The sequence below is a fragment of the Ipomoea nil genome, unplaced genomic scaffold, assembly GCF_001879475.1.
Source record: "Ipomoea nil cultivar Tokyo-kokei standard unplaced genomic scaffold, Asagao_1.1 scaffold1509, whole genome shotgun sequence".
Lineage (NCBI taxonomy): Eukaryota > Viridiplantae > Streptophyta > Magnoliopsida > Solanales > Convolvulaceae > Ipomoea > Ipomoea nil.
In genome coordinates this window covers 2,657,437-2,680,909 of record NW_017617937.1, presented here as the reverse complement: position 1 = coordinate 2,680,909, position 23,473 = coordinate 2,657,437, and the positions used below count along the sequence as shown (strand labels likewise).

The 23,473-nt window shown below is 36.3% G+C and overlaps 3 protein-coding genes and 1 pseudogene across 6 annotated transcripts; 2 read left to right on the top strand and 2 right to left on the bottom strand.

Annotated features, from left to right (window-relative positions):
* The first annotated feature begins 1,071 nt into the window (after positions 1 to 1,071).
* LOC109188926 (probable protein phosphatase 2C 76) lies at positions 1,072 to 6,559 on the top strand. 2 transcript variants are annotated; one of them, XM_019339581.1, is made up of 10 exons: positions 1,072 to 1,170; positions 1,964 to 2,280; positions 2,541 to 2,668; positions 3,213 to 3,311; positions 3,532 to 3,690; positions 4,712 to 4,798; positions 5,423 to 5,514; positions 5,921 to 5,995; positions 6,087 to 6,227; positions 6,291 to 6,559. In XM_019339581.1, the coding sequence occupies exons 2-10, from the start codon at positions 2,009 to 2,011 to the stop codon at positions 6,315 to 6,317; spliced, it is 1,080 nt and encodes a 359-aa protein (XP_019195126.1). In that variant the 5' UTR covers positions 1,072 to 1,170; positions 1,964 to 2,008; the 3' UTR covers positions 6,318 to 6,559. The 2 variants fall into 2 exon arrangements, with proteins under 2 accessions (XP_019195126.1, XP_019195125.1); XM_019339580.1 differs by having other exon boundaries at positions 6,087 to 6,559.
* LOC109188925 (RNA polymerase sigma factor sigE, chloroplastic/mitochondrial-like) lies at positions 4,915 to 23,152 on the bottom strand. Of its 3 annotated transcripts, XM_019339578.1 has the most exons (7): positions 22,889 to 23,152; positions 21,277 to 22,022; positions 21,044 to 21,190; positions 20,698 to 20,934; positions 20,267 to 20,530; positions 19,955 to 20,173; positions 4,915 to 4,925 (listed from the first exon to the last, which is right to left on the bottom strand). In XM_019339578.1, the coding sequence occupies exons 2-6, from the start codon at positions 21,970 to 21,972 to the stop codon at positions 19,976 to 19,978; spliced, it is 1,542 nt and encodes a 513-aa protein (XP_019195123.1). In that variant the 5' UTR covers positions 21,973 to 22,022; positions 22,889 to 23,152; the 3' UTR covers positions 4,915 to 4,925; positions 19,955 to 19,975. The 3 variants fall into 3 exon arrangements, with proteins under 3 accessions (XP_019195123.1, XP_019195124.1, XP_019195122.1); XM_019339579.1 differs by lacking the exon at positions 4,915 to 4,925 and having other exon boundaries at positions 19,826 to 20,173; positions 20,719 to 20,934; positions 22,889 to 22,988; XM_019339577.1 differs by lacking the exon at positions 4,915 to 4,925 and having other exon boundaries at positions 19,826 to 20,173; positions 22,889 to 22,987.
* LOC109188929 (abscisic acid receptor PYL8-like) lies at positions 8,475 to 9,861 on the top strand. The gene is made up of 3 exons (XM_019339587.1): positions 8,475 to 8,684; positions 8,973 to 9,188; positions 9,475 to 9,861. The coding sequence occupies exons 1-3, from the start codon at positions 8,526 to 8,528 to the stop codon at positions 9,661 to 9,663; spliced, it is 564 nt and encodes a 187-aa protein (XP_019195132.1). The 5' UTR covers positions 8,475 to 8,525; the 3' UTR covers positions 9,664 to 9,861.
* LOC109188930 lies at positions 9,951 to 19,814 on the bottom strand (annotated as a pseudogene).
* Positions 23,153 to 23,473: the final 321 nt, after the last annotated feature.

Genomic DNA, 23,473 nt, shown 5'->3' with positions numbered 1-23,473 from the left:
GGGACAAATGGGGAAAATTCCTTGGCAAGCTACATATGTTATATGTTGTGACTTGCGAGGGATATGACACGTTAAAAATGAATGGGTATACAATGGCGTAGAAGTTTTCTCTAAGGAAGTGGTGAGAAGAGAAAGTTGTCATGCTCAAGAAACAACTTCCTCGTTAAGACAATTTAGGCCTGATTTGAAGTTATGTATTTTTGTGGATTCTCTGCTGATAGCATTGATCTGAGAATAACATGGCATGTGCGTGTTTCGCGCACCTGCGCCTAGCTGGCGCGTAAATGACCATCTGTTTATTATTTTTCTTGAACTGTCAGCGTTTTTTTTTTTTTTTTTTTTTTTTTTTTTTTTGCTTCCGCTTTCTTCCTCCCTCTCTTTCCTACATGGAATGACAAAAACCTAATAAAATTCTTAACTGATATGGATGCTCTAGTAGTTTGTGCTAAGTTTTTTAGGAGAACATACCTTATGTGTAGGAGAGAGAAGATTTGGGGGCTGCATGCAAGAGATTGATTTTTTTTGTGGGTTACATAGAAGAGAGAAAGTAGAGAAGTGAGGTGTAGCTGGGCACGTTTCATGCATACAGCGCCCAGCCGGGCACGTATTGTCTAGCGCGTTAATTACTTTGTTTTTTTTTTCTTTCTTTTTGCGTCACACTTTTATTTTTTATTTCCTCTTTCTCTCTTAATTGACATTTTAAAACCATCAAAAAAAATTTACTCCTACTGAAATTGCTCTTAAACATATATATTAAATGCAAAAATCAACTAAGAATTATTTTTAAAAAATTAAACTAATCAAACAAAATAAATAAATACAGGATAATGACGTAGTTTATGATGTAGTCCGTATGAAGTAACTTTTGGCAACAGGAGTAAAAACTAAAAAGAATATAATTGATTATTATTTATTATATTATGCATACGAACGAATCTATAGGTCAAAGGCAGAATACAGTAAGTACTACTTACTAGGATCCAGTCATTAAATATATAAAAATATATGCGAGCTTTAGGTGGGGGCCATGGAGCAGAGTGTTATTGTACCTTTGAATGAGCAGAGCGGAGCAGGCAGCAGATGCATGAGGACTGCCACGTTGCATCTTTCTCTTCGGTCACTACTCACTTCCAAAGCTTCAACAGCTCGCGGTCTCTCTCGTGTATCTGAGTAAGTCTCTCTCTCTCTCTCTCTATCTCTTTCGCCGCTTCACAACAGCGACACACATTCCATCCTTGCCTCGTTCCGTCTTTCCATATTTATCTGCGATCGCCGCGCCGGATTTGCATTTCTAGGGTTTCGGAGCTCTCGGCGACCGATCTTCTTTTCGTTTTTTGGTTTTCTGTGCTTATTTTTGTTTTTGGTTGATGATTGTGGAGAGTTTGAGCTGATTGGTGTAGTATTGGATTCGGATATTCTGCGATCTTCCGGTTGGGTCCGATTACTGTTCAGCTCAACCTGCTGCATGTTGCGGGGATCGATCTGAGGTTTTCCGATATGTGTTGTTTGTTATGATTGTTTAAAACCGTTTTTTATTTTTGGATTGCTAATCATCGACTCGGATCTGCTTTTCGGTCTGTGTACTCGAGGTTCAAGGAGTCGACTCCTTTGAGAGTAAGATCAGATCCGTGTTTCTCTTCAGCTTTAGCTTTTCTAAATTTTTTAAAAACATAGTCGCATTGTGTCTAGAGTGTATGACCTTTATATGGAATGCGAATAGAATGTAATAGAATATAAAATGTGATAAGATTTTCAGTCATTTTAACGATCATAAAAGATAGGACGGAGTATTATTTTATTATTATTGTGAAAATCATAGAGGAAAAAAGAAATATTTATTATATATATATATATATATATATATATATATATATATATATATTTCATGGATTTGTTGCTGCTTGGTTGGTTGGTTACCATTGCTCCGGAATCTATCAATTGAAACTATGCTTTCTGTTGACAGAGTCTGAGTCATGGCATTCACTTATAGCTGATGTAATTGATTTAGATGGTATGCACTAGTTGCTTGGGATCTGTGGTTGTTGAAGCTGGACAATTTGGGATTTTTCAAGCTCCACGGATTGTGAGATATGCAGTGGGAAGGCAGTTTAATAACTTTGTTCCAATTTTGATTGCAACTAGAAACATAAGCTATAATATTTGGGATTGTAGAGTTACAACAAGAAGAAAGATGATGGCAGATACTAGTTCAATGGCTAAACAAGATGTTAAACCTGAGAAGGATGATGACGGTGGCTATGCCAGTGGAGGATGGAAGAGGTGATTGATTTTGATAAGGTTTATTTTTGTTATATTCTTTTTCTTGCTTGCACTTGTGAGATACTAAATGATATTTTCATGTGAGATACTAAAGTATATTTTTCAAGTACATTATGCATGGCATTAATGATTGCTTTCTTCATGAAGCCCCTGTTTCAGTGCACAACTTTCATTTATTTCCTGCCTTAATTTATGCACTGCGAACTTTCATATTCTCAGGATGTATCTGTACTTAATTTCATTTCCTTTGTGCTTGGCAGTGAAGATGCAAGGTTGAGTTGTGGTTATTCTAGCTTCCGAGGAAAGAGAGCAAGCATGGAGGATTTTTATGATATTAAGACTTCCAAGATTGATGGAAAGACAATTTGTTTGTTTGGGATATTTGATGGTTAGAAGATTTATTTTTTAAATCTTCCTTGTTATTTCTAGAGTTGGTAACTATAGTTTCTTTAGCTCTTTTTTCTAGCATGAATGCTATAAGTGAAATAAAATTGACTTCCTCAGAATTGGTACATTTCATGGTTTATGCATGCATGAATATCACTGTTGATGGATGACCTGGCTGAAATTCACAGTTCAACAAGCTTTGATCATTCATGGAAGGATATTTAATAATCTGAACATGAGAGGGGTTGGTAGATCTTTCTATAATAGTATAATGACATACCGTTAACTGACGGGTACATATTGAATTTTAAAATGGCTAGAGAGTTGGTATCTCTTGTCGTCAGATAGAATCCACAGTAATTAATAAGTAGCTTTAGCTGACACTGGATTTTTTATCCAGAAGCTGATAGAGGTCTCTGCATTATCAAGTTAGCAACTCTGTTGAACTTTCTCTATCTTTCGACATGGTCTGCTTTGTGTGTTATTCTGGAGAGGCAAGAGCTTGGGAAGCCGGTTTTAGTAATGATCTTTGTGTGGTACTGCAGGCCATGGGGGTTCACGTGCAGCAGAGTATTTAAAGCAAAATCTCTTTCAGAATCTGATGAAGCATCCAGAGTTCGTAACAAACACTAAACATGCTATAAGTAAGTTATACTTAGATTTCATATTCACAGTCTTTCTTCTATATTTTAGATTGCACTATATGTGATACAGTTGTAAAGTAGGATTCTTTGCATGCGCAAGAGTGTAGTATAGCTTCCTATAATGGCATAGAGCATCAAGTGTAATAACTGAAATTGGGCTATGCATGGATGTCTTGTTTCTACTAAGAAATTGGGTAGCAATAGAATTATTTTATTGCAGGTGAAACATATCAACAGACTGATAGGGATTTTTTGGAGTCTGAAAAAGATTCTCTCCGTGATGATGGTTCTACTGCATCAACAGCAGTTCTGGTTGGGAATCATCTATATGTTGCCAACGTTGGTGATTCAAGAACCATTGTGTCAAAAAAAGGAAAAGGTATTTTCAGATTCTTACCACATGACTTTTCCTTGTATGTATATGCATACATATTTTTGGTATTTTAGTTGTTCAGAAATACCAATATATTAATTCTGTCAGGACTTTCCTTTCTTTAAGCTGGATCAACTTAAAAGGCAATTTAATGCTTAATTGCTTATGGTTCACATTCAGAAACAAAAAAAGTGAAGCATTAGTTGGTTCCTCCTGTTGGGAAAATATGGTGGAATGATCAAGAACACAGAAACCTGAAAATAAAGCTGACTGTAAGGATAAATTCCACCCCTCTTTGGTGCCAGAGGTTTTATAGCAGTTATCCCTCAGGATTCAACAGGTCTTCTATTTAGTGTGCACTCACTAAATGGGCAATAAAACAGCTTAATTGTGGTAAAGCCCCAGAAAAGAAAATGAAGGGACTGAATGGACGAAGAAGGGTATTTGTTTTTGTTTGGTTGAAGACAATTGGCTGATATTTAGGTGAAGTTATAAAGAGCACTATAGTGTAAAGTAAGACATTATCCATCCACAAAATTAGCAAAGTTACAAAATAAGGTAGATGATTACTGGGTAAATGAGGTAGTTAGGAGATTATTTGTCTAGGAGATGAGCGTGCTAACATAGTTTACCTGGTCTTAGAACTTAATCACGTTAAACAGATGCAAGCTGAAAATAGACTTGATTTAATGGGATTCTAACCTAAACTGATAGGTATTCAAGGTAATTTTCACAATGTGGGACTTGAAGAAACATACCACTTCCAAAATTCATGGTCATTCACCAAGTTTAACCATTTTTTAGGAAGATGATTCGTTATCATATTTCTTGCGTCCAAAATGTTGTCTATAATCGATGTAACATATAGTTAATTAATTTGACAGTATCTTCTCTGTACACAAACACCTACTTTAAGACTGCTCCAATTGTAGTTAATAATTATTGTTGTTTCCTTGGTAGAAATGTGATTAGGATTTTGGCTATAGGTTCTTAACAAGTATCTCTTTTCATCTCAAATTCTGGACAGCAATTCCTCTCTCTCAGGATCATAAACCAAATAGAAGTGATGAGAGAAAGAGGATTGAAAATGCTGGAGGTGTTATTATGTGGGCAGGTAAGAACTATTTCTACTGCAAATGTATACTTAACCAGGTTTTTTCTACTCTTTCCTTTTCCTTTCAGCTTTTTAGGATGCTATTAACCATAAACAACCTTGCTGCAAGTAACTTTAGTTTAATGATCTTGCTGTATAATTGTGCATGTGTGCTGCTTCCATTCGGAAACAAGAAATATGTATTTCAGGATCATGTCTTTTTGTGTGGGTGGGAGGTTTGGGAGGCACCTCTGACTGATATTTTAGATTGGGACTTGCATGCCTAATTATTGCATTTCAGAGTGCCATATGTTGGTTCCTTTCGCAAGCCAAGTGCTGAGAATCTGCGATGTGAATAAGTACCATTAATAGATGGGGGTCAAGATGCTCTTCAATTGATTCTCTCTCCATGTATCAAAGGAAGAGAATAAGCTTATCATTTTTTAAGATCATCTGTTGGGGTGTGGTTAATGAACCTAGTAGCGTTGTAGACTTGAACTGGCTCACAATTAGGGAAAGGTTTAAGTAATAAATGGAAAAAATGTAGGGGAGAATTAGTTGAACATGTTGAAAAAACATCTAATTTGTGTATAACTGTTTGATATTCTAATATGTAAAATATTTTTGTTTTGCAATACTTAATAGGCACTTGGAGAGTTGGAGGAGTCTTGGCAATGTCCCGTGCCTTTGGTAATCGAATGCTGAAGCAATATGTTGTGGCTGAACCTGAGATTCAGGTAATAACTTGTGTTTCAGCTGATAATTCAATATTTGGAATGTGCGAGTAGAAGTACTCATCTGAAATATTTTAGGAAGCTTCAAACAATTTTCCTTTTTTTGCCTGTCCAATCACCAATGGTAACTTTAGAGAGGAGCTGGCTGTCAAAATTGGACTGGCATGCAATTTAATTCCACTTGCTACTTAGGCAACCTGTTTATGAATTGAGTTCAAACTGTACGTGTTTGGTGTGCGTCTGCATGCATCCATGTGCGGATGTGAACGAATAATCATGAAGTAGCTCATAGAAGAAAATATATATTAAAACTAGACTACTATGATGACTTTGCAGTCTCACTCTCACCAGAACATAGCCAAATCATGTTTTGTTTGTAGATCACCATTTTGTCTTCCCAATTTTACAGGAAGAAGTCATTGATGAAGAATTAGAATTGCTTGTCCTGGCTAGTGATGGACTCTGGGATGTAGTACCCAATGAGGTAATAGCCACACAATGGTTTTTAGAGGTGCCTTCCTAGCTTTCACTATTGTTCTGAAGTTTTGCTGATGCAATTTTGCACACTGCTACAGGATGCCGTTTCACTAGCAGAGTCGGAAGAATCACCCGAAGCAGCTGCGAGGAAGCTGACGGAGACTGCTTTTACCCGTGGCAGTGCTGACAATATCACCTGCATCGTGGTGAAGTTCCATCACAAGAAGGCGGAGCCTGAGGTAAGCCAACAGGAAGCAAAGAGCTTGTCGACTTCACCTGCACATAATTTTTAAATTATGTAGGCAATCTCGTGCAAAGTGCTAGCTTAGCTCGATGCACCAGCAGCTGGTTTCAACGCAATGGAGGCTGCCATGCTGCAGTTATTTGTTTATTCATTTTTCATTTTCTCTTTATAATTTAATGTTCTTGTTTTCGTCTGTATTTGGACCTGGTGTATCTGCTTGTGATGGTTTGTGTTTCTCCCCTTCTGTAGAGTTAATATCTGATCAGTTAAAACATAACCAGCGGGATGTAGTTTAATAAAGGTGTTTGGTTAAAGTTCATTAATCAAGTCAAGTATGCCTTTACCCTGCCCTGCATATAATGATTTATCTGCTGTTGTATTTAACGGTAGACGTAAAGTGGTAGTAAGTACATGTATTGCACGTGTGCTGGTATTGAGTGAATTAATTAACAGTTCTCCTAGAGTCGAGATTATCCGTAAAGTGGACCCCATGTATTTAATGGGACAGCTTAATTTAGTCAAAGGACGGCGGGATAATAGATTTTTGGAGTAAACCATCCAATTTCTGCAAGTCTTATAATCCACAGACCAAAATTGACAATGTTCTCCATACAGATGTCCAAATTCTGTTGATACATTAATGACTTAATGTATTTGAGACCATTAGATTCTCAGCTTTGGGGACGACTTTATAGTTTGTAGTTTGTACACTAGTACGGGGCAGATTATATTGTGGACCAGGGTGCACAATGCATTATGTTAAAAGTGTGTGTATTACATTGAGAGTTTATGCGTATTATGTTAAGAGTTTATGTGTACTATGTTAAGATTTTATTTGTACTATGTTAATAGTTTATGTGTATTATGTACTATGTTAAGAGTTTGTGTGTATTCTACTATACAATTATGTACATGTGAAACATTAAATTTTTAGGGCGCACAATGCATTGTGTACTCTGGTGCACGATATAACAATTGCTAGTACGGAGCATTAAACATTGTTTTCCATAATCAGTCCTATATGATGTTAGTCTGTCACTATGCAGTTTCTAGGTTATGTGAATTATTTCGGGTTCGGTTAATGATGTTTGACTGAAATTATTTATAATATATTTTTTCATAATAGAATTAGTATGTACTCCGTAATATTAATATATTTAGGAACTACATTAAAAGTATTATTAAACACAAAAAAAATCAAATTTAAAATTTATAAAAAAAATGTTAATAAAAATAAGCAGAGAAGAAAGAATTGTTTTGACCAATAAATAGTAAGTATGACAGATAAAATGAGATGGAGGAATTATAAGTAATTGTTCTTAATCTAAATGACAAGGTCATCCCCACTAAAATCATATTCAAGTCAAAGTCAGGTAACAAATCAACTTGAGATTAGTTGAAATTTGAAAATTACTTAGAGGTGATGATGCTAAATAAAAAAATATATTTATTGTACATTTGTTTTAATCACAAGTTTAGCATAATCAAGAAGATGAAAAGGTTAAATTTTAGCATAAATAAAAATTGGTCCAAAAATATTTTAATAGGCAAAAATTGATTAAAAAAAGTGAGGTGCTACTTGTAAGGATAATGTCAATACAAACATCAAACAATAAAATAATAGGCAGGTAGCTCGAGTGGCCTTTTTGTGCGCTAAAGTGTAGAAGCGATGGGGAGACAGAACAATAGTGGCACAGTGGGTAAAAACAAAGAATTGGGATGGCAAATAAGCTAAGCGAGTATATGAGAATCAAAATCATAGTTAGTATTTGGTTGATAATTTTTTAAAATATATTTTCTCAACTTAATGAAGCACATAGAGTCAATAACACCTTCATTGAGACTCGATCTCATGATCTCCCACATGGACATCACTACATGTCACTGAACACAAGGTGCTTGGCACAACTATAGAATTTGATTACCCATTTAATTAAAAACTCTATTCCATAATTATAAAGTGTATCATTACATTTTATTGGTAATATGATTTTTAAGTTTGAATTAGTGTTCTTAAATTTTTGTTCATATTAGTGCTTCAGATGTTATTATATTAAAATCAATTGCCTTGAATTTTTATTTTTGTATTTTTAAAATCTTTATTCCCATTATAGAGTAATACTATTACAAAAACTCATAACCATTACTAAATATTTGATTCACTCCTATTCCCATACACACCTGATACCATAATAGGTGGTAATTGGATGGGTTTATAAATAGAGGGGAAGTGATTGAAGCGGGAAAAGTAAACCTTTTCTAATATTAAAAATATATCAAAGTGAGGTGAGAGATGGGGGTAGGTCAGAGTCCGGCGACGGAAGTGAAGATGAAGGAAGATGGATACAGCGGCAGTGAAAGAGAGTACATAAGGAAGCACCATAGGCACGAGGCCGCAGAGAATCAATGCACTTCGTTTCTCATCAAGCACATCAGAGCACCTCTTCATCTCGTTCGTTCTCTTCTCTCTTCTCTCGTCTCTGTTTGCATTCCATTTCCTGATTGTGTCATCGCCCTGCTACCTAGATTTTATCTTACTTTATCCATCCAAATGAATTGAATTTGTTGTTAGATTTATCATTTATGCAATTCTGTAAGGCTTTTTTATTGATTGAATATTTTGGTTTAATAATCCTTAAATTTCTGACCAGATAGTTCAGGCCTAACAAACTTTATTTCGAGCTTTTGATTTTTTATTTTTTTTTTCTGAAACAAAAAAAAAAAAAAAAAAAAAAAAAAGGTGTGGTCATTGGTTAGGAGATTTGATGAGCCACAGACGTACAAGCCATTTGTGAGGAGGTGCATTGTGCATGGAAACGTTGAGATTGGGAGTGTTAGAGAAGTTGATGTGAGATCAGGGCTTCCCGCCACCACAAGCACTGAAAGATTGGAGCTCCTTGATGACGACCACCATATCCTCAGTGTCAGGATTGTTGGGGGAGATCATAGGCTCACGGTATTATTCATTCATTTCTATTTCTATTTCTTATTAGGACAGCGGTTAGATGAATGGATTGTTGGAAAATAGTACCAACGCCCACGATCTGGAAGCCTTTTAAGAAGCACGGACACTACGGGTGTATGGTTGACGTAGTGTCCGTGCTTCTTAAAAGGCTTCCAGATCGCGAGTTGACGTTTGGACTATTTTCCAACATGGATCACTCCAACCACACCATACTCTTAGCTACCCTATTTCTTCTCCCTTTTCACTCTTCTTCTTAATTATTATTATTATTTTTCAGAACTACTCTTCCATCCTATCTCTCCATCCAGAGGTGGTTGATGGAACACCTGCAACTCTGGTGATCGAATCGTTTGTGGTAGATGTACCTCCGGGGAACACTAAAGATGAAACTTGCTACTTTGTACAAGCATTGATCAACTGCAATCTCAAATCTCTTGCTCACGCTTCAGAGCAGCTAGCTGTCTGAGACATCATGAATAAGAGTATAAGACTGTGGAACTAACCACATCTAAGTTGCTGTTGATAGCATCATCTAATTATAAAGCATTAGAGCCCGTTTGTAACAGGAAAGTTTGAACCATTTCCTCCAATCACTGTTTTGTTCTTCCACAATGTAAAATTTATCTAATTATAAAAGCATCTTCTTACTGAGCAAGCAATTTGGATGCAAAATACACAAAAATTTTCTGAATAAGACCAGCATTTTCTTTCTTAACACTTTAACAGTATGAAGCCTACAATAACATCAGTTGGCAATAATATGCCCTTACATAAACTTCTGAAGAAAAGGGTGGAAACATAAATGAGTATCAGTTTAAGCTGATGAAAGATTCCATATTTGGTTACAGCTTTGTTCAGGAAAACTAACGACTTCTCTGAGCCAGTCATTGCTATCGGAGCTGATATGGAGGCATGGCGGGTCTGTTTTGGTTGTGCACATTTGCAGGTGCCATGTATTGGGGATTGTGCATCTGCTGCATGGACATAGGTGGGGGCCCTGCACCACTGACAAAGTTCCACGCAGAAGCAGCCTGAGGAGCTGAAGCGTACTGAGTTGCATTGTATGGATGAACACCAGGACCTCCGGTTGGAGATTGTTGCTGTCCCAAAAGCACCGAGGGTTGAGAGCTCAATATGGGAGCGCTTGGCATGGTATAATCTCTGCCCCGATCATTGTTGACCTGAAATTAGTAATATGAAATCTTTAGCTTAACCAGAAAGTGTGTTTATTAAGTAAAACTAAACATTAATGATGTTACCTTTATACTGAGATCAGTGTGCCGAGAATAAGTAATATGAAGCTTGCAAAATCCTCCTTCATATATGCAGTGTCCTTCCAAGGCATCCTTTGCAGCAACAGCTGTCTGGACATCTGTGAACCAAATGCCTTTTAAATTTATCTTACCTTAAAAAATGAAAACTAACGAGTCATAACAAATGGAGATTATTAAGGTTTAAGGATTAATCTTACCAGGATATTGGACCAAAGCCTGAAGACCCCCATTCTTATCGAACATGGCAATTTTTAGGACAGGCCCAAACGCTGAAAAAACCTGACACGAAGAAAACACGAGAGCAATAAATAAAATAGAAAGTAGGATTATTGAATAATTTCCAGAATGGATTTAAGTATTTACTGTATGCAGGACATCCACGGTAACTGCATATTGCATGTTTTCAATAGCAGCAAGAAGAACGTTACTCTCGGGATCCAGTTTCTTTCCATCTAGACCAACAGTGAACTGCAATTACAACAATGAACACAGAAATCAAAATAAGGAAACTGAGGTAACAGTTCTGGAACAATTTTTTACTAGCCTATCAATCATAAGCAATAGGAAAAATTACTCCGGCCCTCTCATATCTGTTAATATTTTCCAAAAATATTTGGAACACTCAACTGAATCAGATACTTCTTTATCCTACCAGTTTCTAGTCTCCATATGCAAATACTAATAACCCATCATACTAATAAATTATCTGCCTCACTACTTCAAGTATCATAGAAAGCTTACCTGACCACTTGCATCTATAGCTGAGGAAGCAACAGGAAGGTGAGGATTGGTATAGTCCCTAAAACAAAACCCGACACAAGATTAAGGGACAAAATGATAAAACATTTTTTGATGAGTCAGAATGATAATCACCATTTAAGTAAAATGCAAAAACAATAAAAGTAGAGGTACTCGATTGAAACTACATGCAAGTTACTCTTTTACCTGCTACGATGACTCTGAAACTTTACGCTCAAATCAGTGTGAGCAGAATATGTGATTTTGAGGGAACATGGTCCAAGATCTGGAATTAAATAGCTGATCAACACCAAAAGGCAAAGTCAGCCCTAAACTGCTCAACACATCAAGGATTAATATCATGTGTACAACAATTACGAATGGTTTTAAATACAAATGGTCAAGATTTATCATTTCCTTTCTTGGCATACTTTCTTTTCACGGCATAACATTAATTTGTAATGCAGCACTCTACTCTAATATAGTAAAAAAATAATTACTTCTTCAGGTACATATATCATTTAGCTTGAAGACCTTAAGTATGCCATCTATCAATTTCTTAACACCACAAATTAAGCCAATATCTCTTCCAGCACACATTAGTTAGTACTGAAAAGTTTCCTCTCACAGCTAAAAGCTAAATGACCCTAGTAGTAGCAATCAGCAGGACCAAAACTGTAAAGAATGTGAAGGGCGATCTCAAATAGTCGAATGAATATAAGACGAGAAGGAATGGGGCGAGAAACAATCATGTATCCCTCTAGGAGATTATTAATAAAGGCTCTTAATAGGCATCTGGCCATAATGTAAATGATCAACATCTCTACAGCTAGGGGTCAATAACATCACCTAGGAATGCTTCTTCCATCAAGGGCATCCTTTGCAGAAGTAGCAGTTTCTGCATTAGAGAATTGCACCAGAGCCTGAAGAAAAAAAGCATCAGAGTGAAGTTGTAGCCTAGAAACAGGGAAAGACAAACGCATTATAAACACATTGATTATCCCAAAATATACACACCTGAAATCCAGCAGTCTTTTCAAATGTAGTGATCTTATGCACAAATCCGAAAGCTGAAAACACCTGGAAAACATAATAGCATTGATAATCATAACTTATTAAAAAGGCATTCATAATAAACATATCTGGAAGAAAATGAAAGTCCTATATATTTCCATCATGATCTCTTGAAGGAAAATTGCCAATATTCTTATCAACCACATCATTGAACATCATAATAATATGCTAAAGAATTGAATTTATTTTGGGGAGAATATAAGTTTATTTATAACATCAATAATATGTCCCCAACACAAACAACCCCATAAACGGGTAACAACTAAAAGAATAGAAAAGAACACTGGTGGCTAAGTTAGTCAACAAAGGACTCTCCATGTCCTCATGAAAAAGTATAGAACCTAACTTATTCATCCTCAGCTTCTGGGAATAAAGGTGGTTCTTGATTGCTGGGTTTTCCTCGCCAACCACTCCTTCAAAAGATATAAGAAAGAAGTGCTTGACCTCAGGGGTTTTTACAGGAAACAATTAAAGCTCATTCCTTTTCAGAGTTCACAATATCAAGCCAAACTAGTCCAATAAATAACCAGCAGCATGTGATATAATTTTTGGTAAAACCCTAAAGACATCCAACATCATTGTGTATTTTTGGAAAATAATTTAGTACAAGGGACAACCAAATTTCAATGACACCTTATCATTCATTGATTCACATATATTTAACAAAATACTATAAAAGCTCCATCACATGAAAGGGCAAGTGTAGTAACACGTTTTACACCCATAGGCTATAAATGTATTTAACAAAAAAAAAAAAAAGGGTGCAGATGAAGGATTAAAACTTTGGTAAGTGATACGTGTATGGATGTAAATAAATTCAAGTAGAATTAATACTTCCGGAAAAAAAGGATAGGAATACAGGAGATGGCCAGGTTATGAATTTTTTGGAAACACAGTGGCAGATGATAAGTTCATTTCATCTAGAGTTATGGTTCAAACATGAACAGAAATGTAGTTTCCTAAAAGACCTTTGCATATCCCAAGAATAACTCCATGCAACCAAAGCAGGAGCAATTGTTTAATGGCAGTGCCCTATATTAATTACACATTAAGGGTTTTGGAATAACTCCATGCAACCAAAGCAGGAGCAATTGTTTAATGGCAGTGCCCTATATTAATTACACATTAAGGGTTTTGCTTCAAAAGAGAATCTTAGCATCCCCTTCATGTTTATGTAAGGGAGTTCAATACATATTAGAAATGAAAAGAGAGTATCCCACACTCCAAGAAACTCAGGATAGTTAGATGAGAAGGGAAGAAAGAGCAGTGGTAAGCAAAAGAGAAAGGAGACAAACACACATTTGCTCATTTTCCCGATGCAATAAGCTGCCATTGAAGATATTTCCTTGGCATTGGCCTGCTGATACATTCGCATTCATGTCAAAAAATGCTAAACAAGAGGTTGTTTCGTACTACAACCTAAGGACCATAGCAATGAGAAAGTGTATTCTGTTGAAAGTATTTTACTTCGAACCACAGTGTGCAAGGCATAATTACTTACCAAGTGCAAAACATCAATGCTGACAAGGCGTGCATCATTTCCCTCAATTGTCACTAACAGTACATTTCCAGCAACATCCGCAGTGGTTTTGTTGTTCACTATCTCTTGCCTGTTGGAATATTGTAGGTACACTGTTTTCCCCCGTACCTGAGCTGGCTCTGAGGATGAAGCATAATATGATATCATTGCAATAGCTTGGTTTTGTTCTGCCTACAATCATCAAGATGAATAAACAGGAATTTCAGAATATAAATAGAAAAATGACTTCTCAATTCTCATAATGATTACAGATAGAGAATAAGGAGATAGGAAACCATAAACTTACAAATTCTATAAATGCTTGATTTCTATTTGCTCCAACATTGCACTTTGTATTGACAACTCTACCGAATGGTTTCCCCAATTCAATCAGCTCCTCCTCCGTGCATTCCCACGGTAAATTTCTTAAATGGAGAACCTTGGATGGGGGCTGCGTATACCGAAACTGAGGCTGAGTAGACACAGACGACATTCTGCATACACCAAACCTACATCAAAAGACGAGACGGATAACTCATATACTCCCCTCTTGCAATTGTAGACCATAAAAAAGCAATAAGAGCAAAACATAAAACACAATGCAGCTGTCTTTTCATTAATTGAGCATGTCTAAAGATTTCAAGTTTCATATACTCATTTAAACCAAATCAAACTCTTTAGCCTTCATTCTCTCAAAACCCTAGTCCAATCATGTATATTAATAAAAGATAGCATAAAAGGTGATAGAGGGCTGTTGCCAGCAAAACCAAACAAGTTACTCCATATGAGAGATACAGTAATCCTTATAGAAGAAATACACTTAACTGTATCATCAAGACCCCATACAAACCCCTCCCTCCTCCACTCAAAACATTCATAAAACAAAAATAAACGAAACCAAGAATTGAAGAATGAAGAGAGAGTTGTACTCCCTCTGGGAGCAAAACGAAAAAATAAAATAAAGGAATTCCGGTAAAATTTCAAAATCAAGCAAGCAAACCGGTGCCAATCTCACAATTATCAGTCTTAAGCATAGAATCAACAACAAAAAACATATAAACGGGACGAAGGAATTGAATTAGGTCACCACATGAAAAAGAAGAGAATTGGAGAATCTGTACCTGAGTTATGAAGAGAACGCGGATGTTCTAATGGCTTTAGGGTTCGAAGAACGGAAGTACGAAGAGCTCAGCTATATGCTTCTTCCTCTTTTCCGCCGTGAAAATAAAGATAAATTCAGAACTTTTTAGTGACGAACAACATCCGCTTTGGGAGCTCAATATAAATATACTCCGGAATTTACACAAAATTTGAGCAAATTCTAATTTTGGTAGAATTAGAATTATGTCACACCACTACAAAGTTTTTTGGTATTTTGTCTTATCTCATAATTAATAATTCATTTAAATTTTTATCCTTTTATAATTTACTATACTAATAAGGGCCCAAAAAAATAACGGTCAAATTTTTCAATTTACTATACTAATAAGAGTCCAAATAAGTTAGGCCTATAATACCATAATGAATATAAAAAATGATGGTCAAATTTTTTAATCAAATAAATGGTTCAGATTAATTAAATTTTGAATTTTTCTTAAGATTTCATAATTGATCCTTAATGAATATGGTTATTTGTTAATTTTTTCGTTAAATATTATATTTTCCGTTAATTTTTGTTAGTTCACCATTAACTTATTGATTGATTTCAATAAGAAAGGTCTTAGGTTTGAACTCCTCCCAATTAAAATTGACATAATTAGTACTCTATTTTACTCTTATTAAATTATAAATAATAATTTAGTAGCTACAACAAAAAATAATACATATGTATTTTTTTAATTTAGAATTATGTGTCTATAATGTCTTTATTCAAAAAAATTATTCATTATCGATAAATTAAATAAGAACAGATACTACAATGTAATAGAGCTAGTAGCATTCAAAAAAAAAAATAAGAAAAATAATTTCATTAGTTATATTGTCTTTATTTTTCTCCAATATAAAAATTCTTTATTTAAATTCATCAATTGATTATATTCGCTACATTGTCCCTAATGTCTTTATTACAAAAAAAAAAAAAAATTAGTCATTATCAATAAATTAATTAAGATAAATAATTTTATTAGATATGTTGTCTTTATTTTTCTCCAATGTAAAAATATTTTACATTCAAATTCAGCAATTGATTATATCCACTGCATTGTCTATTATCTTTTTTGTGAATTATTTTTTAATTAAATATCAAAGTTATAATACAAAATAATACTGTATATTTATTTATCAAGTATTTATTAATACCATGAAAATTTTTAAAATATTAAAAATATAATTAATAAAGTCAATCATATTAATTACTTGAGGAATTTATTCACAAAGAGAGTAGAGCCGTCAAAATGGGCTTAGCCCGTCGGGCTTCCGCCCCGGCCACCAAAAGGGCATTGTGGGCTCGTGTTTTTTAAGCCCGTTTTAAAAACGAACCTTTTTGCCCGCACCCGCCAGCACGCCTTTTTTTTTTTAATAGTTATATATATATATATATATATATATATATATATATATATATAAATAATAGTGTCGGTTATACAATGATCGCGGTTATTACACCTTCATAACCGAATAGCTGAATAATCAATTTTTTTTTACCTTATAACATATAACCGAAATTATTGATCGGTTCAGTTATCGATTTTTCGATAATTATACTTACCCCTATTGGTGTCGTTGTTGTTATGATGTGATGAACGAATTTATGTTATTTTCTTATGAATAAGTGTTTTAAGTAGATAGCAATTAAGTTATTAACATAGTCACATTAGAACTTAGATTTTAGAAACACATGTGTAGACACAGAAAATTTGAAGCTGACAAGTGGACCGATTAAATCATTATTGAGCCCAATTTCGGAGTTGATCATTAGTCCAATTTAATTAATTGGGCTATGATAATTAAATTAATTTAATTAGTCCAAGTAAATTTGATTTGGGCTATTAAATTAATTAATTAATTGGTCCAAGTCCATTTCATAATTGAATTATAATTATAATTATAATTTAAATATAATATGATTTTATTATATTTGAATTAAATAATTATAATTTAATTTGAATTTGAATTAGATGATAGAATAATGAATTTAGACTTGATTTTGGTAAGGTTCATTTTAGTAGATAATTAATTAATTTAATTAAATAAATATTAGTGGAGTTTGTTGAGGGATTTTAGTTACAAACTTCACTATAAATAGAGCCTCAATTCCATTCTTCAAATCACACCTTAAATACATTGAGAACAACTTGAAGACTTGAGAGCTTGAAGGCATTGAAGAACACTTGACAATTTGAAGGCTTGAAGATTTGAGAGCTCTTTTGAAGGCATTTGAAGATCTTGAAGAATTAAAGACATTGAAGACATTTTTTGCAGGTTTTAAAGGATCTTGAAGCAACTTGAAGCCTTTTTAGTTGATTGCTTCGGAGCTTAACGTTTGCTGTTGAAGATCACGCCATTTGAATCCCGGAAGCTACGCCGTTTAAATCCCGGAGGCACGCGCCACTTGAATCCCGGAGGCTACGCTATTTGAATCCCGGAGACACTTCAATAGATAACGGCATTGAAGAACGCTTGAAGACTTGAAGGCATTTTTGTTGATTTTGCAGGCAATTTGAATCCATTGGTTGATTATTTCTAAATTCTTGACGTTCGTTGTTGAAAGTCACGCCAATTGGATCCCGAAAGCTACGCCATTTGAGTCCCGGAGGCACGCGCCAATTGAATCCCGGAGGCTACGCTACTTGAATCCCGGGGGCACTTCAGTAGATAACATTAGTGAAGAATCAGAGGACTAGACAGAGATTTTGTACCTGCATTGAATTATACACACGCTGTACACGAAATTTTATGAATATATACAAAGTTTACTTTTTTGTGTTTACAACATGATTAAAAAAAAAAAAAAAAAAAAACAAGTGGGCTTCAGCGGGGACGGGGCGGGATGCCCCTACCTAGGCCCGTATTCTTGGTGGACTTTTAGCCCGCCTCGCCAGCCCGCATTGACAGCTTTAAAAGAGAATATTCAAATCACACAACAAATTGAAGTGAGAACTATCTCTCAATATTTTTATTTGACAATCAGCAATTAGCGATTTTACTTTTTTTTTTTTTTTTAAATGTGGTCGCCAGCAACCAGCGACACCGATTTCTCCAGCGAAGGAAAAGGTAACCAGTGGCCTTCTTTTCGCTAGAGAGGTGTCGACGGCGATCAAATTTTTTTAAAAAATAAATAAATAAATAAAATCGTAAATAGGACTTGCATTTATGATCTGACATCAAATACATGTCCTAAACAAGTCATTTTCATATTTTTGTCCACAAATATAACCAATTACATTTTGAAAAATACATGTATCTTCCTTCACATTTAAGTCATTTTCCCTCCTCATATTGTAGGGTTTATATATACACCAACACAAACACCCTAGTCCCTCCGTTGGATTTGGTATTTCGTAATTTTTAGTTAAATACAAAAACTTAAAAAAAAAAAAAGTATAAATAAACATTGAGAGTAGGGCTAAAAATAATTTGTCCAAACAAAACTCCAATAACAATCTAATCTAAGGCTATAAGAGGTGTGGGGATGCATACATAAGTGTTCAAACATTCCCGACAAGAACATCCTTGTACGGAGTCGGAGCGGAAACCGGAGCTGCCGGCGCCGGTTGCCACTCCTCATGCGGCGGCCTTATTCTCCACCTCTGCTTCTCTGCCGCATCGTCTACAATAAGCGGCAATCCGCCTTCTCTTTCGTGCATCAATCGCTCATGCGCTCCGCCCCTCAGCTTCTCCAGCCTCATCATTCCACTCATCTGCTGTATGTTGAACACTTTCACCACGTTCGCTAAACCCCCCACAAATAGCACCGTGCTCCCGCATATCCCCACCCTCACCCACGTCCCCCCCTGCATTATATTGCAATCAATATCTAAAATCTTCATCTTAACTAGGGAATTGAAATGAAATTTATTCTAATTATTACCAGTAATGATCGGAAAGTATGGTATATGAGTGGAGAATGGTGGTGTTTGCCAGTGAGATTAAGAATTGCTCCCACCAGAAACAGCAAACTCCCGATCAGAAACGGAATGTGGATGCTTTGTTGCAGAATCTGCATATGCCCGCCGGCTCGCTCGTATATCTGACATGAATTCAGGATTGAACCCAGCACCCACAGTGTAGGCCCCGCAATCAACAGCCTTAAACCTTGATTCTCCAGTTCATAGTACCCATAATTCCCCTTTTCGTCCTGCATTTATTTCAATGCCGCCCAGAAAGCGATGAAGATATAAATTAAGGAAGACAGAGATGGAACAATCTATGAGAAATTTAAGGGAAAAAAGAACCTGGATGAAGAGGAAAAGGATTCCGAGGAAAGAGCAGAGGCAGCCGAGGATGTGAAGCAGCGGCGCGGCGAACTCGACGAGGGCGAGCTGCGTATCGTAGCCGAACAACGACAGCCGGAAATCGAAGCCGGCGAGGTGAGCCAAAAGATCGTGGAAATTCACTACGGCGATGAGCGCGAAAGCTATGAGCAAGAGAACTAGCCCCGATTTCGGCTCCCGCGACAGCTCCGCCGCGAAACCGCACAGCAGTACAATCGTGGAGAACACATACAAGCCGGCGTTCATGTATTCCGATCTGCTCCCCGATAACCCCGGCCCGTATACCCGGCACTCTCTCGCCGACGCTAATTTCACCATTTTTTCCGTCCGCGTTTCAAATAGATCCGGCAAATACTTCCTCGGAAAAAAATTTGATATGATTAATGGCGGATGTTCATGCAGTTCGTGTGCATCTGATAAAGGCCGGAAGATAAGGGAACGGAAAGCATAATATAATCCGACGTGATACGTGTCGTCCTGCATGGAGCCACGGAGCTACGTGGCATTCCGCCATGCATGAAACGTGGCAGCGTCAGATTCATCTTCACATCAAAATATTAAAACAATTTCAAATCTGCAAACTTAACATTCAAATTCTTGTATTTTTAATCTACTGCGAATCTATAATTAATGTGAATTACAAGTATTACAGTACTACTATGATATAATACCGGTAACTATAAACATATATATATATAATGATTAGTTAATATACAGGACATATATAATTTGTTGAGACATTTAGAAAATGTATCTGCGAAGGTAATCCACTCGAGCAGGATGCTTAAGCTTCATCAGAGCCTTCACTTCATGCTTCCTAACCATCTCTCTCGAAATGTTTAAATTTCCTGCAATTTCTCCCAGCGTTCTGTCGCCCTTTCCATCAAGACCGTATCTTTGTCTCATCACCAGACTTTCTTTCGGCTTCAGAGAATCAAGCTGTCAAAATATTTGACAGAACACATAGTTTAATTTGGTATCAGAGCAATATATAAATTGATATCAGAGCGATAAAAGTATAAAAGAAGTTACCACATCATCGAGGGCGAGTCTGAGAAGAGCGGGATGCTTGCGCTTATCGCCTTCAACATCATCCACATCAGTGATGCCGTCGATGAGCTCTTCCTGCGTTGTCTTGTGCTTTGCATTGAGGGATAAGACGGGCTTCGAAACTTTCATAACTTCGTGATATCTCTCCCGGGAGATTCCAACTCTTTCTGTCACCTCATTCTCTGTTGGCATCCTTTGTAGCTTCACCAGCAGCTCCATTTTCGCCTTCTGAATTTCCGCTCTCACCTGAATTGCATGTTTTCTTTATCTATTAGTATTTACTATTTACTGTGTTCTGTATGACTGTATATATCCATCATTCCCAGACAGACATTAATGTATGATTTTGTTTACAATGCAGCTTTATATAATTGCACGAAAATGGATGAAACTTAACAGTCATATGATCATACCGATTCAAGTCCAAAGGAGACCTTAGTGAAGCTGGAGAGAGTGATGGAGCGTATAATTGCGTGTCTGATCCAAAACAGGCCATATGTTGAGAGGCGGAACTTCCTTTTGGGTTCAAATCGATCAATGGCTGTTATAAGGCCCTTCACGCCTGCTTGGCACAGGTCTTGGAACCTCGGACTACTAGCAAAGTCTTGAAAATATTTGTTGACGACAAACATAACAAGGCGCAGATTGTGCTGCAAAAAAAAACACAAAAACATTATTACAAGCAGAGTTATGGATTTTTCCAAACCTTAAACTCGTGTAACAGTCAGATTTACATAACAATCAGACTTGAAAACGTACCTTGATCAATTTGTTTCTTGCAGCTTGCCCGACTTCTAATGTTTTCCTTAGCTGAACGACATCTATATTTGTTGCTTCAGCTATTTCGACATCAGTTGGTTCTCGTCCAAGATCGTTTTGCAGATTTTCCTTAACTTGAAAGATTGCCTAAATGTTGACAGCAAGAAAAACATCACTATATATGTAGCAAAACCTTAGCGTTTTGATCAATACAAATCCGTTTTTCCACTTACCTTCATAGGCTGCATTAGTTTAAAGAGCCAGGAATGCTCAGATGATGAAAGGACTGGTGGAATTTTCATCTTCTTCCAGTCTAAGGTCACTAAATTTGTACCGATAGAGTATTCTCTAACAAGCATATCGATCTTTTCATCATTAGTAGTTGCCTCCCTGTGCTGTTGTTTCTGGGATATCGAAGCAACCAACAATTCGCCTTCCTTTTTCCTTCTCAGCGTAATCCTCTTATCAAGACTCAATCGCTTAGCCTTCTTCTTCGGGTTCCTTATAATGTTTTCTTTCTCCGCTTCTTCATTGCCTTCTCCAATCCTCTTTCTCCTTCCTCGGCCTCTCTTCACAGTACGATCTCCAGTTTCTGGACTAGACTTGTACAGTTTCTCCAGTTTCGCAGCAGCTTCATTGTAATCCAATTCTATGGTGCTCGGGGAGGCTTCATCGGTGGAGATAACGCCACACACTCTACCTGCAGAAAGCTTCGACGAGGCTTGTCCAAGCCTCTTTTCATCGTCTTTTGAATACTGTATAAGTAAAGATTCAGATTCTTTTGGAGAAACTAAGGCTGCATTTTTGGTCTTATCGGTTTTGAATGATAATATGAATGGTCCTTTAAGCGGGCATAAACGAGCAGAAAATCTGTTGTTGAATCCTCTGAGACTACGCGCAGCAGAGCTGGAAACAGTCACAACTCCCATAGGTAGTAAGAAAAATATGCAATGAACAAAGGGCTCTCTTCAACCCTAGTATGTCCTGCCACAATAACGCCATTATTATCCCATTATGGCATGCAGATCAAGAAAGCCGAAAACTTTAACCCCAAATAATTATTGGGAGAGCTACTAAGATAGTATATTGATATAATCTTGACAAGAACATTTAAACTTCTCACAGCTCAACAATCAGCAAGCTCATAAACAAGAGAATTGAAGGGTGTGTTCCGTCTCAATTGAAAGATAGAATCTTTTGCCTGGTTCTATACCAAATTGAAAGAAATAGCCCATCACAACTACAAGTCTAATATTTTTTGTGACGAGGGAAACCAGCAACCACTACTGAGGGTGTGCACAAGATAATTAAATCTCAGCCTTGTGACCTTAACCAGCAAAGGACCACAATGAGGTAAATCAGTCTATGTGGCCTATAGCTGACCGGCTAAACCATAGCATATATATACATTTATATTTTATATAACAGAAAAGAGGACCCTAACAGGTTCATAAACTACACACAGGATTTGATAAGTGGAAAACATGAACTTAATTACCAAACAGAAACCCTTGATCTCCTAAACCCACTGCAACATCAAAAACCCTAACCTTAAATTCAGAATCCTAGTTCTCTTCATCTACTAAACCCCCATAGAAACAAGCAACAGAGCTCACCAAATTTAGTTTCTGGATATGATTCATCAGAAGCTTGCCTTTCAAAGCTTTGATCTTTTGGGTAATGCAACAAGTTATTCCCAGATCATATAGTAGAACACAGACTATATAGTACGATTCCTCAGCACATATTACATTTTTTTAGGCAATAATTCATGCGATATAAACAATTACACAGTACATAAATCACAGACAATAAGACAGCAAAGAAGAAGAACACCAACACATACCTGAAGAAATATATCGAGGAACGACAATTCAATGTGATTCCAGCGACGGAGATTCAAGATTCCGGTGAAGTTAACTTCCAGAGATTCTCACATGTAAAAGAGGTGTCCGAGAAAATATAATAAATATATATGGCCTCTAAATTTCGGTGGCCACAAGCATTTTTTTCTTGGAAAATCAACGGTCAGAGGTACGTCGAGCTTGATCAACGGCGTGTAACAGCCCACGTCGAGGCCAGAAAAAGAGCTCAGATGACGTGGAGGACGGCGCAGCAGAGAGATAGATTTTTTGCAGGAGGTAGTTTATGTATGGATATAGTCTTGACACGTGAAAAGGTATGATTGGATCATAGGCATTACCAAAAACATCGTGGGACCCGCATGTGGTTTTTTTTGTAGCGACGAAAAATGGGGGGTTTCCGGTGGTAGAAGGGGAGCTCACGTTGCCTAATGACAGCCATTTGAAATACAAATAAGATGTTTGGTTTGTTTGGGGCTTAATTGCTTGCTATATCATCTACAAAATTTCTTCAAAAATAAATTTTGATTTTGATCTCAATGAATATATGAACTCCGTATAAATTATA

Excerpts from the sequence above, each read along its gene's own strand:
- LOC109188926 (XM_019339580.1), top strand. The coding sequence starts at position 2,009 with ATGGTATGCACTAGTTGCTTGGGATCTGTGGTTGTTGAAGCTGGACAA. Across the intron at positions 2,669-3,212 it reads TTTGTTTGGGATATTTGATG|GCCATGGGGGTTCACGTGCA; the intron begins GTTAGAAGATTT and ends GTGGTACTGCAG. Across the intron at positions 5,996-6,086 it reads GGGATGTAGTACCCAATGAG|GATGCCGTTTCACTAGCAGA; the intron begins GTAATAGCCACA and ends ACACTGCTACAG.
- LOC109188929 (XM_019339587.1), top strand. The coding sequence starts at position 8,526 with ATGGGGGTAGGTCAGAGTCCGGCGACGGAAGTGAAGATGAAGGAAGAT. Across the intron at positions 8,685-8,972 it reads TCAGAGCACCTCTTCATCTC|GTGTGGTCATTGGTTAGGAG; the intron begins GTTCGTTCTCTT and ends AAAAAAAAAAAG. Across the intron at positions 9,189-9,474 it reads GGGGAGATCATAGGCTCACG|AACTACTCTTCCATCCTATC; the intron begins GTATTATTCATT and ends ATTATTTTTCAG.
- LOC109188925 (XM_019339578.1), bottom strand. The coding sequence starts at position 21,972 with ATGGGAGTTGTGACTGTTTCCAGCTCTGCTGCGCGTAGTCTCAGAGGA. Across the intron at positions 21,191-21,276 it reads AACTAATGCAGCCTATGAAG|GCAATCTTTCAAGTTAAGGA; the intron begins GTAAGTGGAAAA and ends GTCAACATTTAG. Across the intron at positions 20,174-20,266 it reads GACTCGCCCTCGATGATGTG|CTTGATTCTCTGAAGCCGAA; the intron begins GTAACTTCTTTT and ends ATATTTTGACAG.